This window comes from Manis pentadactyla, chromosome 13 (genome assembly GCF_030020395.1).
Source record: "Manis pentadactyla isolate mManPen7 chromosome 13, mManPen7.hap1, whole genome shotgun sequence".
NCBI lineage: Eukaryota > Metazoa > Chordata > Mammalia > Pholidota > Manidae > Manis > Manis pentadactyla.
This window is the reverse complement of record NC_080031.1, coordinates 92,294,132-92,308,259: the sequence shown is the minus strand read 5'-3', so window position 1 is coordinate 92,308,259 and position 14,128 is coordinate 92,294,132. Positions and strand designations below refer to the sequence as shown.

At 42.9% G+C, this 14,128-nt stretch overlaps 1 protein-coding gene across 10 annotated transcripts in view; it reads right to left on the bottom strand.

Annotated features, from left to right (window-relative positions):
* The window catches only part of LOC130680390 (heterogeneous nuclear ribonucleoprotein A/B-like), a 36,675-nt gene extending 23,830 nt beyond the window's left edge, over nt 1-12,845 (bottom strand). For 9 of the 10 annotated variants that reach the window (XR_008993384.1, XR_008993385.1, XM_057490783.1 and 6 more), the window contains exon 1: nt 12,342-12,701. Coding sequence is in view for 8 of the 10 variants with exons in the window: in XM_057490783.1 (XP_057346766.1) it covers nt 12,342-12,592 (251 nt within the window). In the remaining 2 variants the exon portion in view is untranslated. Of the gene's footprint in view, nt 1-12,341; nt 12,702-12,741 lie in introns of those variants that run through there. The other variant, XM_057490781.1, reaches the window with a different exon arrangement.
* Between the last annotated feature and the right edge of the window lie 1,283 nt (nt 12,846-14,128).

Here is a 14,128-nt window from a genome sequence, read left to right as displayed (position 1 = left end):
CAGACCAATATCACTGACAAACATAGATGCAAAAATACTCAACAAAATATTAGCATAGCAAATTCAAAAATACATCAAAAAGATCATCCATCATAATCAAGTAGGATTTATTCCAGGGATGCAGGGATGGTACAGTATTAGAAAATCCATCAACATCATCCACCACATCAACAAAAAGGAGGACAAAAACCACACGATCATCTCCACAGATGCCAAAAGAGGCATTCGACAAAATTCAACATCCATTCATGATAAAAACTCTCAACAAAATGGGTATAGAGGGCAAGTACCTCAACATAATAAAGGCCATATATGACAAGCCCACAGCTAACATCATACTTAACAGTGAGAAGCTGAAAGCTTTTCCTCTAAGATTGGGAACAAGACAGAGATGCCCACTCTCCCCCACTGTTACTCAACATAGTACTGGAGGTCCTAGCCATGGCAGTCAGACAAACAAAGAAACACAAGGCATCCAGATTGGTAAAGAAGTCAAACTCTCACTATTTGCAGATGACATGATATTGTACATAAAAAAACCCTAAAGACTCTACTCCAAAACTACTAGAACTAATAACAGAACACAGCAAAGTTGCAGGATAGAAAATTAACACACAGAAATTTGTGGCTTTCCTATACAGTAACAATGAACCAATAGAAAGAGAAATCAGGAAAACAATTCCATTCACAACTGCATCAAAAAGAATAAAATACCTAGGAATAAACCTAACCAAAGAAGGGAAAGACCTATACCCTGAAAACTACAAGACACTCTCAAGAGAAATTAAAGAGGACACTAACAAATGGAAACTCATCCCATGCTCTTGGCTAGGAAGAATATTGTCAAAATGGCCATCCTGCCCTAAGCAATATACAGATTTCATGCAATCCCTATCAAATTACCAACAGCATTCTTCAACGAACTGGAACAAATAGTTCTAAAATTCATATGGAACCACCAAAGACCCCGAACAGCCAAAGCAATCCTGAGAAGGAAGAATAAAGTAGGGGGGATCTTGCTCCCAACTTCAAGCTCTACTACAAAGCCACAGTAATCAAGACAATTTGGTACTGGCACAAGAACAGAGCCACAGACCAGTGGAACAGAATAGAGAGTCTGGATATTAACCCAAACATATATGGTCAATTAATATACAATAATGGAGCTGTGGATATACAATGGGGAAATGACAGCCTCTTCAACAGGTGGTGTTGGCAAAACTGGACAGCTACATGTTAAGAGAATGAAACTGGATCATTGTCTCACCCCATACACAAAAGTAAATAAGAAATGGATCAAAGACCTGAATGTAAGTCATGAAACCATAAAACTCTTACAAAAAAACAGGCAAAAATCTCTTGGACATAAACATGAGCAACTTTTTCATGAACATATCTCCCAGGCAAGGGAAACAAGAGCAAAAATGAACAGTGCAACTATATCAAGCTCAAAAGCTTCTGTACAGCAAAGGACACCAGCAATAGAACAAAAAGACATCAAACAGTATGGGAGAATATATTCATAAATGACAGATCCGATAAAGGCTTGACATTCAAAATATATAAAGAGCTCACACATCTGAACAAACAAAAAGCAAATAGTCTAATTGAAAAATGGGCAGAGGAGCTGAATAGACAGTTCTCTAAAGAAGAAATCCAGATGGCCAACAGGTACATGAAAAGATGCTCCACATCGCTAGTCATCAGAGAAATGCAAATTTAAAAAACCACAATGAGATATCACCTCACACCAGTAAGGATCGCCACCATCCAAAAGACAAAAAATAACAAATGTTGGTGAGGTTGTGGAGAAAGGGGAACCCTCCTACACTGCTGGTGGGAATGTAAATTAGTTCAAACATTGTGGAAGGCAGTATGGAGGTTCCTCAAAAAGCTCAAAATAGAAATACCATTTGACCCAGGAATCCCACTCCTAGGAATTCACCCTAAGAATGCACCAGTCCATTTTGAAAAAGACGGATGCACCCCTATGTTTATCACAGCACTATCTACAATAGCCAAGAATTGGAAACAACCTAAGTGTCCATCAGTAGATGAATGGATACAGATGTGGTACATATACACAATGCTATATTATTCAGCTGTAAGAAGTAAACAAATCCTACTGTTTGCAACAACATGGATGGAGCTGGAGGGTATTATGCTCAGTGAAATAATCCAGGTGGAGAAAGACAAGTATCAAATGATTTCACTCATCTGTGGAGTATAAGAACAACGAAAAAGCTGAAAGAACAGAACAGCAGCAGACTCACAGAACCAAAGAATGGACTAATAGTTACCAAAGGGAAAGGGACTGGGGAGGAAGGGTTGGAAGGGAGGGACAAGGGCGGGAAAAAAAGAAAGGGGGCATTACGATTAACATGTACAGTGGTGGGGGGCACGGGGAGGGCTGTGCAACACAGAGAAGACAAGTAGTGATTTTACAGCATCTTACTATGTTGATGGACAGTGACTGTGAACGGGGATGTGGGGAGGACTTGGTGAAGGGGGAGCCTAGTAAACATAATGTCCTTCATGTAATAGTAGATTAACGATACCAAAATAAAAATTTAAAAAAAAACATAGGCAAAAGTCTCATGGACATAAACATGAGTGACTTCTTCATGAACATATCTCCCCGAGCAATGGAAACAAAAGCAAAAATGAACAGGTGAGACTATATCAAGCTGAAAAGCTTTTGTACAGCAAAGGACAACACCAATAGAACAAAAAGACATCCTACAGTACGGGAGAATATATTCATAAATGACAGACCCCATAAAGGGTTGACATCCAAAATACACGAAGAGCTCAAGCACCTCAACAAACAAAAAGGAAATAATCCCATTTAAAAATGGGCAGAGTTGCTGAACAGACAGTCCTCCAAAGAAGCAAATAGGATGGCCAACAGGCACATGAAAAGATGCTCCACATCCCTAATCATCAGAGAAATGCAAATTAAAACCACAATGAGGTATCACCTCACACCAGTCAGGATTGCCAACATCCAAAAATGTTTGCTTTAGCACAATATCCAGAATAGGCACAAAAAACAAATGTCCACTATATGTTCCTGGAGCACTCCACCAGCCCACTACTCCCTCCCAAACTTAAACTGTCCAACCCCTTCAAAAACAGGAACATAAATTCCTAATCTCTACTTTCCGAAGTCTTCCCAACTTTTTCCAGTATCTCTGCACTTACCAGATGGAAACACACCAATGTTATAAAATGGTGTCCTCTTGGAAAACAGAGACTTGCTGATACAAATACCTAGCTTACCTTCCTTCCACACTGGCTGCATCTTTCAAGAGAATAAACCCAAACCCTCTTGACCGGCCAGTGTTGGGATCCATTTTTTTTTTTTTAATAATTATTTTTTATTGAAGGGTAGTTGACGCACAGTATTACATTACATTAGTTTCAAGTGTACAACACAGTGGTAGAACATTTATATACATAATTCTAGGTTCCAGCTATCACCCTACCAGGCTGTTACAATATCTTGACTATATTCCTTATGCTATACATTACATCCCGGTTACTAATTTATTTTACCATTGGAAGTCTGTCCTTTTTTTTTTTTTTTTTTTTGTGAGAGCATCTCTCATATTTATTGATCAAATGGTTGTTAACGACAATAAAATTCTGTATAGGGGAGTCAATGCTCAATGCACAATCATTAATCCACCCCAAGCCTAATTTTCGTCAGTCTCCAATCTTCTGAGGCATAACAAACAAGTTCTTACATGTAGAACAAATTCTTACATAATGAATAAGTTACATAGTGAACAGTACAAGGGCAGCCATCACAGAGACTTTCGGTTTTGCTCATGCATTATGAACTCTAAACAGCCAGTTCAAATATGAATACTCATTTGGTTTTTATACTTGATTTATATGTGGATACCACATTTCTCTCTTTATTATTATTATTTTTAATAAAATGCTGAAGTGGTAGGTAGATACAAGATAAAGGTAGAAAACATAGTTTAGTGTTGTAAGAGAGCAAATGTAGATGATCAGGTGTGTGCCTGTAGACTATGTGTTAATCCAAGCTAGACCAGGGCAATAAAACATCCACGTATGCAGAAGATTTCTCTCAGAACAGGGGGGGTGAGGTTCTAAGCCTCGCTTCTGTTGATCCCCAATTTCTCACCTGATGGCCCCCGGGCGACTGTGCCTGTCTTAGGTTGTTCCTCCCTTGAGGAATCTTACCCGTCTCTGGCTAACCAGTCATCTTCCGGGGCCATACAGGGAAATGTGAAGTTGGTAAGTGAGAGGGAAGCCTTATTGTTTGAAAAGGTTAGCTTTTTACTTCTTTGCATATTTATGCCCTGTGGCTTCTATGCCCAGCATTGGTCTTGAGGTATCTTTACCACTTGGAGGAGTTATGATACTCGGTAAATTTGATATGAGGCACGAATTCTATTTAAGGGTTGTAATTAGGAAGGAAGAAGAAAAGCTATAGAAGTAGCAGGCGGAAGAAAACATGGGAAGATTGATTATTTCTTTGACATATCTTCTTGTAGAGTAACTTCAGCGTATATAGGTTTTAAGCTACTACTTAAATTGCGCACACACATTAACATAATAGGAGTATAGTTACATAACCAAAGCATATCTGTAATTACCAGCCATCTCCAGTGAAACCAAGAAAACCATTAAGGCACCTTAGGCATTTGTGAAAACTTATCTATGATATGGTGGATATTGTCCAACTGAACTTGAACAGTCTGAGAGAAATCAGACAAATTAAAACAACCCATTACTGGGGACTGTTCACATGCCATATGTTCTTTTAACAGTAAATAGTCTGTAGTTGTAAGAGTTTGGAGCACTACAATTTGCACTTCTCCAAATTCTTGGTTGAGTTCCAACAGTATAGATCCAGTCAAATTTGTTGTTTTACTGTATGCACAGGCCAGCTTAGATATCTCCTTCCTCATTCCCATGGCAAGTCCAGGAACTGGTGGGATGAGTGCATCTACAGCTGTAGCAGTGCGTGGATCTTTGTTGGGGTTTTTTGATGATCATCTTCTGGCATGAGTCTTCCAGAGAGTGCTGATGTTGGAAGTTCTTTTTCATATCGTATCTTAGTTCATTTTCGGGGTAGCCCAATTAGGCTTTGATCCTCTGTATAAACACAAACAGACCCTTTGCCTACACTTTTATATGCCCTTTATACCCTTGTGTAGAACTCGTTGGAGGTTACCACACAGGAACTGCCCTTTTTTTTTTTTTTGCTTTGTTTTTGGTATCACTAATCAACACTTACATGACGAATATTATGTTTACTAGGCTCTCCCCTCTACCAGGTCTCCCCTATAAACCCCTTTAGAGTCACTGTCCATCAGCATAGCAAAATGTTGTAGAATCACTACTTGCCTTCTCTGTGTTGTACAGCCCTCCCTTTTCTCCTACCCCCCCATGCATGTTAATCTTAATACCCCCCTACTTCTCCCCCCCTTATCCCTCCCTACCCACCCATCCTCCCCAGTCCCTTTCCCTTTGGTACCTGTTAGTCCATTCTTGAGTTCTGTGATTCTGCTGCTGTTTTTTTCCTTCAGTTTTTCCTTTGTTCTTATATTCCACAGATAAGTGAAATCATTTGGTATTTCTCTTTCTCTGCTTGGCTTGTTTCACTGAGCATAATACCCTCCAGCTCCATCCATGTTGCTGCAAATGATTGGATTTGCCCTTTTCTTATGGCTGAGTAGTATTCCATTGTGTATATGTACCACATCTTCTTTATCCATTCATCTATTGATGGACATTTAGGTTGCTTCCAATTCTTGGCTATTGTAAATAGTGCTGCAATAAACATAGGGGTGCATCTGTCTTTCTCAAACTTGATTACTGCGTTCTTAGGGTAAATTCCTAGGAGTGCAATTCCTGGGTCAAATGGTAAGTCTGTTTTGAGCATTTTGATATACCTCCATACTGCTTTCCACAATGGTTGAACTAGTTTACATTCCCACCAGCAGTGTAGGAGGGTTCCCCTTTCTCCACAGCCTCGCCAACATTTGTTGTTGTTTGTCTTTTGGATGGCAGCCATCCTTACTGGTGTGAGGTGATACCTCATTGTAGTTTTAATTTCCATTTCTCTGATAATTAGCGATGTGGAGCATCTTTTCATGTGTCTGTTGGCCATCTGTATTTCTTTTTTGGAGAACTGTCTGTTCAGTTCCTCTGCCCAATTTTTAATTGGGTTATTTGTTTTTTGTTTGTTGAGGCGTATGAGCTCCTTATATATTCTGGACGTCAAGCCTTTATCGGATGTGTCATTTTCAAATATATTCTCCCATACTGTAGGGATCCTTCTTGTTCTATTGATGGTGTCTTTTGCTGTACAGAAGCTTTTCAGCTTAATATAGTCCCACTGACTCATTTTTGCTGTTGTTTTCCTTGCCTGGGGAGATATGTTCAAGAAGAGGTCACTCATGTCTATGTCTAAGAGGTTCTCGCCTATGTTTTCTTCCAAGAGTTTAATGGTTTCATGGCTTACATTCAGGTCTTTGATCCATTTTGAGTTTACTTTTGTATATGGGGTTAGACAATGGTCCAGTTTCATTCTCCTACATGTAGCTGTCCAGTTTTGCCAGCACCACCTGTTGAAGAGACTGTCATTTCGCCATTGTATGTCCATGGCACCTTTATCAAATATTAATTGACCATATATGTCTGGGTTAATGTCTGGATTCTCTAGTCTGTTCCATTGGTCTGTGGCTCTGCTCTTGTGCCAGTACCAAATTGTCTTGATTACTATGGCTTTATAGTAGAGCTTGAAGTTGGGGAGTGAGATCCCCCCTACTTTATTCTTCTTTCTCAGGATTGCTTTGGCTATTCGGGGTCTTTGGTGTTTCCATATGAATTTTTGAATTATTTGTTCCAGTTCATTGAAGAATGTTGCTGGTAGTTTCATAGGGATTGCATCAAATCTGTATATTGCTTTGGGCAGGATGGCCATTTTAACGATGTTAATTCTTCCTAGCCACGAGCATGGGATGAGTTTCCATCTGTTAGTGTCCCCTTTAATTTCTCTTAAGAGTGACTTGTAGTTTTCAGAGTATAAGTCTTTCACTTCTTTGGTTAGGTTTATTCCTAGGTATTTTATTTTTTTTGATGCAATTGTGAATGGAGTTGTTTTCCTGATTTCTCTTTCTGTTGGTTCATTGTTAGTATATAGGAAAGCCACAGATTTCTGTGTGTTGATTTTGTATCCTGCAACTTTGCTGTATTCCGATATCAGTTCTAGTAGTTTTGGGGTGGAGTCTTTAGGGTTTTTTATGTACAGTATCATGTCATCTGCAAATAGTGACAGTTTAACTTCTTCTTTACCAATCTAGATTCCTTGTATTTCTTTGTTTTGTCTGATTGCCGTGGCTAGGACCTCCAGTACTATGTTAAATAACAGTGGAGAGAGTGGGCATCCCTGTCTAGTTCCCGATCTCAGAGGAAATGCTTTCAGCTTCTCGCTGTTCAATATAATGTTGGCTGTGGGTTTATCATAGATGGCCATTATTATGTTGAGGTACTTGCCCTCTATTCCCATTTTGCTGAGAGTTTTTAACATGAATGGATGTTGAACTTTGTCAAATGCTTTTTCAGCATCTATGGAGATGATCATGTGGTTTTTGTCTTTCTTTTTGTTGATGTGGTGGATGATGTTGATGGACTTTCGAATGTTGTACCATCCTTGCATCCCTGGGATGAATCCCACTTGGTCATGGTGTATGATCCTTTTGATGTATTTTTGAATTCGGTTTGCTAATATTTTGTTGAGTATTTTTGCATCTACATTCATCAGGGATATTGGTCTGTAGTTTTCTTTTTTGGTGGGGTCTTTGCCTGGTTTTGGTATTAGGGTGATGTTAGCTTCATAGAATGAGTTTGGGAGTATCCCCTCCTCTATTTTTTGGAAAACTCTAAGGAGAATGGGTATTATGTCTTCCCTGTATGGCTGATAAAATTCCGAGGTAAATCCATCTGGCCCGGGGGTTTTGTTCTTTGGTAGTTTTTTGATTACCGCTTCAATTTCATTGCTGGTAATTGGTCTGTTTAGATTTTCTGTTTCTTCCTGGGTCAATCTTGGAAGGTTGTATTTTTCTAGGAAGTTGTCCATTTCTCCTAGGTTTCCCAGCTTGTTAGCATATAGGTTTTCATAGTATTCTCCAATAATTCTTTGCATTTCCGTGGGGTCCGTCGTGATTTTTCCTTTCTCGTTTCTGATACTGTTGATTTGTGTTGATTCTCTTTTCTTCTTAATAAGTCTGGCTAGAGGCTTATCTATTTTGTTTATTTTCTCGAAGAACCAGCTCTTGGTTTCATTGATTTTTGCTATTGTTTTATTCTTCTCAATTTTATTTATTTCTTCTCTGATCTTTATTATGTCCCTCCTTCTGCTGACCTTAGGCCTCATCTGTTCTTCTTTTTCCAATTTCGATAATTGTGACATTAGACCATTCATTTGGGATTGCTCTTCCTTTTTTAAATATGCTTGGATTGCTATATACTTTCCTCTTAAGACTGCTTTTGCTGTGTCCCACAGAAGTTGGGGCTTAGTGTTGTTGTTGTCATTTGTTTCCATATATTGCTGGATCTCCATTTTGATTTGGTCATTGATCCATTGATTATTTAGGAGCGTGTTGTTAAGCCTCCATGTGTTTGTGATCCTCTTTGCTTTCTTTGTACAGTTTATTTCTAGTTTTATGCCTTTGTGGTCTGAAAAGTTGGTTGGTAGGATTTCAATCTTTTGGAATTTTCTGAGGCTCTTTTTGTGGCCTAGTATGTGGTCTATTCTGGAGAATGTTCCATGTGCACTTGAGAAGAATGTATATCCCGCTGCTTTTGGATGTAGAGTTCTATAGATATCTGTTAGGTCCATCTGCTCTACTGTGTTGTTCAGTGCTTCCGTGTCCTTACTTATTTTCTGCCCAGTGGATCTATCCTTTGGGGTGAGTGGTGTGTTGAAGTCTCCTAGAATGAATGCATTGCAGTCTATATCCCCCTTTAGTTCTGTTAGTATTTGTTTCACATATGCTGGTGCTCCTGTGTTGGGTGCATATATATTTAGAATGGTTATATCCTCTTGTTTGACTGAGCCCTTTATCATTATGTAGTGTCCTTCTTTATCTCTTGTTACTTTCTTTGTTTTGAAGTCTATTTTGTCTGATATTAGTACTGCAACCCCTGCTTTCTTCTCACTGTTGTTTGCTTGAAGTATGTTTTTCCATCCCTTGACTTTTAGTCTGTACATGTCTTTGGGTTTGAGGTGAGTTTCTTGTAAGCAGCATATAGATGGGTCTTGCTTTTTTATCCATTCTGTTACTCTGTGTCTTTTGATTGGTGCATTCAACCCATTAACATTTAGGGTGACTATTGAAAGATATGTACTTATTGCCATTGCAGGCTTTAAATTCGTGGTTACCAAAGGTTCAAGGTTAGCCTCTTTAGTATCTTACTGCCTAACTTAGCTCACTTATTGAGCTGTTATATACACGGTCTGGAGATTCTTTTCTTCTCTCCCTTCTTGTTCCTCCTCCTCGATTCTTCATATGTTGGGTGTTTTGTGCTGTGCTCTTTCTAGGAGTGCTCCCATCTAGAGCAGTCCCTGTAAGATGTTCTGTAGAGGTGGTTTGTGGAAAGCAAATTCCCTCAGCTTTTGTTTGTCTGGGAATTGTTTAATCCCACCGTCATATTTGAATGATAGTCGTGCTGGATACAGTATCCTTGGTTCAAGGCCCTTCTGTTTCATTGTATTAAATATATCATGCCATTCTCTTCTGGCCTGTAGGGTTTCTGTTGAGAAATCTGACGTTAGCCTGATGGGTTTCCCTTTATAGGTGACCTTTTTCTCTCTAGCTGCCTTTAACACTCTTTCCTTGTCCTTGATCTTTGCCATTTTAATTATTATGTGTCTTGGTGTTGCCCTTCTTGGATCCTTTCTGTTGGGGGTTCTGTGTATTTCCGTGGTCTGTTCGATTACTTCCTCCCCCATTGTGGGGAAGTTTTCAGCAATTATTTCTTCTAAGATACTTTCCATCTCTTTTCCTCTCTCTTCTTCTTCTGTGACCCCTATAATACGGATATTGTTCCTTTTGGATTGGTCACACAGTTCTCTTAATATTGTTTCATTCCTGGAGATCCTTTTGTCTCTCTCTATGTCAGCTTCTATGCGTTCCTGTTCTCTGATTTCAATTCCATCAATGGCCTCTTGCATTCTATCCATTCTGCTTACAAACCCTTCCAGAGTTTGTTTCATTTCTGCGATCTCCTTTCTGGCATCTGTGATCTCCTTCCGGACTTCATCCCATCTCTCTTGCGTATTTCTCTGCATCTCTGTCAGCATGTTTATGATTCTTATTTTGAATTCTTTTTCAGGAAGACTGGTTAGGTCTGTCTCCTCCTCTGGTGTTGTCTCTGTGATCTTTGTCTGCCTGTAGCTTTGCCTTTTCATGGTGATAGGAATAGTCTGCAGAACTGGGACGAGTGACGGCTGGAAGGACTTCCTTTCTTGTTGGTTTGTGGCCCTCCTCTCCTGGGAGAACAGCGACCTCTAGTGGCTTGTGCTGGGCAGCTGCGCGCAGGCAGGGTTTGTGCTTCCTGCCCGGCTCCTATGGAGTTAATCTCCGCTGTTGCTGTGGGCGTGGCCTGGCTCGGGCCGCTCCTCCAAAATGGTGGAGTCGCGTTGGAGCAGGAGCTGCTGGGAGGCTATTTATCTCCGTAAGGGGCCTCCCTGCTCCCTGCAGCCCAGGGGTTAGGGTGCCCAGAGATCCCAGATTCCCTACCTCTGGATTAAGTGACCCGCCCTGCCCCTTTAAGACTTCCAAAAAGCACCCGCCAAAACAAAACAACGACCACCAAAAAAAAAAAGAAAAAAAAAATTTTTTTTAATTAAAAAAAAAAAAAAAGTTTTTAATAAAAAAAAAAAAAAAAAAGGTGGTCGTTCGTTTTTCTTTATTCTCCGGTGCCAGCCTCAGGCCTCTGCTCACCGGTCTTTCTTCCCTGTTTCCCTAGTATTGGGGTCCCTATCCCTTTAAGACTTCTAAAAAGCGCTCTCCAAAACAAAACAGCAAAAAAGCAAAAAAAAAAAAATGGTCATGCGCTTTTCTTATGTCCTCTGTCGCCCAGCCTCCAGTGCCTGCTCACTGTTCTTGCTGCCCTGTTTTCCTAGTATCAAGCGCCCTGCACTCTGGCCCGGATGGCTGGGCTGGGTGCTCGGCAGTCCTGGGCTCCGTCTCCCTCCCGCTCTGCCTGCTCTTCTCCCGCCGGGAGCTGGGGGGAGGGGCGCTCGGCTCCCGCGGGGCCGGGGCTTGTATCTTACCCCCTTCGCGAGGCGCTGGGTTCCCTCAGGTGCGGATGTGGTCTGGATATTGTCCTGTGTCCTCTGGTCTTTATTCTAGGAAGGGTTGTCTTTGTTATATTTTCATAGATACATGTTGTTTTGGGAGGAGATTTCCGCTGCTCTACTCATGCCGCCATCTTCCGCCCCTCCCCCGGGATCCATTTTTATTGTACAGTCAACGACCTCTCCAAATTTGGTAAAATAATCCTTTAGGTCCTTTTTGCTGGTATCCCAGCTCAGGCCACCAACGAACATTTTTCTGAAATCGTAGGTTGAGAGACACACGACAAGTCTTGTAAGAAAACTGTTAACCTGGCCCTGACACAGCTTTCACTGAAAGGATTACACATAAACCACTACCCAGGACAGAACAAGGTCCACCCTCGGAGTCCATACGGGTCCTACTTTTTGGAAACATGTTAACTCCACTACCGTCCCAAACTCCACCTTAGCCTTAACTAATACTTTCAGGAGAAAGAGTGCACCCCCAGGCTGGGCGAAGCTAAGGGACAACCTGGCCAGAGGTACGGGCCCTGAGCACGCACAACTGAAGGGATCTGTCTAACCACCATGTTTCCAAAGGCAACCGCGCGGGCACAACTTCACCACATCCGAGGCCTCGCTCTCAAGGAACTCGGGGCTTCCGCGGCCGAGCCCGCCTTCCAACCGTGGCTTCGTTCCGGGCAGGAGGCCAAGGCTGCAGGCCCCGCCGCGCACCAACTCCTCCCACACCGCCCAGCCAGGGTCCAAGCGCACTCCGTTAAAGGGCCGCCCGACCCCGGCTCCGCGTCCCACGCGAGCAACACTGGGGCAGCGCTAAAGTCAACCCAACAAACTCCTGCAAACGGCGGCGTGGATCGGTGCGGAGGAGCTGCTCCCCGGGCCACAAGCAGGCCCCGGCCGCCGCCGCTGCCCCTTCCCCCGCCGCTTGGCGCTAACAAAAGGCGGCCCCGGAACAAAGGCGGCGCCCCAGTCGGCCCGCGGCTGAAGCTACCCCGCATCCTCCTCGTTCTTGCTGGTGTTTATCTGGTCGCCCTCGGTGCCATTCTGGTTTCCGGCTGGAGGCGCCGCGTTCCCGCCTCCGGCGCCCGCTGCGGCTCCTGTGACGGTGGAGGCTGGCGACTCCCCTTCGGGGGCGGCCTCATGTCCGTTCTCCGTGGCGCCCGTCGTCTCCATGGGCTGCTCCTCACTCGCTTCCGACGTGCTAGGCCAAGGCGTGGCGGCTCCTGCAAAGAGAACCCACATGCAGCCCCAGCGCGTCAGAACGGTGCGGCTCCCGCCGGGGCTCCCGCCCGCCGCCCGCAGGCCCGGCCGCTCGCCTTGCTGCCGCCGCCGCCGCGAGGCCCACTCGTCCCTGCCCACCGGGAAGGTGTCACATGCTCGGCGGCGCTCACCCTCGCACTGCCGGGCCTCGTCTCCGGCAGCCTACGGAGCCTCTCCGATCTCGCGACCTCGTTCTCGGCCGCAGCCGCACGGAGCCCACCAACATACAGGAACGCACCACCCGCGCAGTGCCGCCGCCTGAGAATGCCTACTCGTGGCGCTCTTTATAATGCCGGATCTGGGGGGGGTCCAACGCGCAACAACGTTCATGCTCATTGGCTCCGCTTGCCCGTCACTCAACCCCGTGCCGGCGTCCCATTGGCCATGGCGGTGCGAGCACGCCAGACCCGGGCGGGTTTTGTCCTCGTTTTAGAACGCGCGCGAGCCCCAGTCTTGCAGTGATCTTGGGCCGGTCAGACTTCCTCGGTCCAAGGCGGCTAGGTCCGAGTCTGGTCCATTACTTATGAGCTCTTATTATTGAATAAGGAACAATAGTGTATTGTTGGAATGCCCTCTCTATCCCAGACTCAGGTGTTTCTGTCCCCAAACCAGGTGTTTTCCATGATATCTTGTTTAATCCTCACAACAACCATATGTACATATTATCTGAACACAATGACAGAGCCTGAAAGCAATTAGAAACTTGACCCAAGTCATGCAGATAAAGAAAGAGCAGAGCCATAAATTAATGCCTTGTCTTTGGACTTTAGAACTGCTATAGAAAATGATGGTAAGGAATAACTGGTAACCTGCATACATTCAAAATTCTGGAAATAGAAAAAGAAATCACCAAATGACAAAGATTTTCAACGTCATCTTCACCTCCAGTTAACTCTTGATCCTTTCAGGATATAGAAAGCAGAAGTTACCTAAGCCATAGAAAAGCTCCAAATTTACTTCTCCAATTCTTTTTCTGATTTAATGTAAAAGAGTTGTGGGTAAAATTGAAATACTTCCAGAATCTCTCACCTGGCTTTGGTCCATCTGCATATCAATAGGTAATTACAAGGGGTGGGAGGGTTTATCTGGACCAGAGAGGTTGGGTGGAGCTCTCTTCCGCTGCAGCCTGGTCCAGAGGCTGACTGGACGACTGCTTGTAAGAAATAAATGGGTTTCTTAACTTTATTTCTCCCTTTGACTGATTTCGCTTTTACAGGTATTTTGCCCTGGGATTTTCCCCGGAAGTTACAGAGTATTTAGATTTCAGAGAACTAATGTCACAAAGATCTAACATTAACTTCAGGGAAATAATAATCAAACAGAATTGGAGTAAACTATGCATGTGAGCAAATGACTTCAGAATTGTTCAATTCTTCCTCTTTCTCTATGTCTAAACCAGGAATAGGACATTTCCTCAAGTCATAATAGCATTGAATAGTACCACATTTTCACAGTTACTTTCTTTCTTGATCATTTGATTGTTAAAACTAGTTGCTTTAGAATATCTCTGCAGCAACC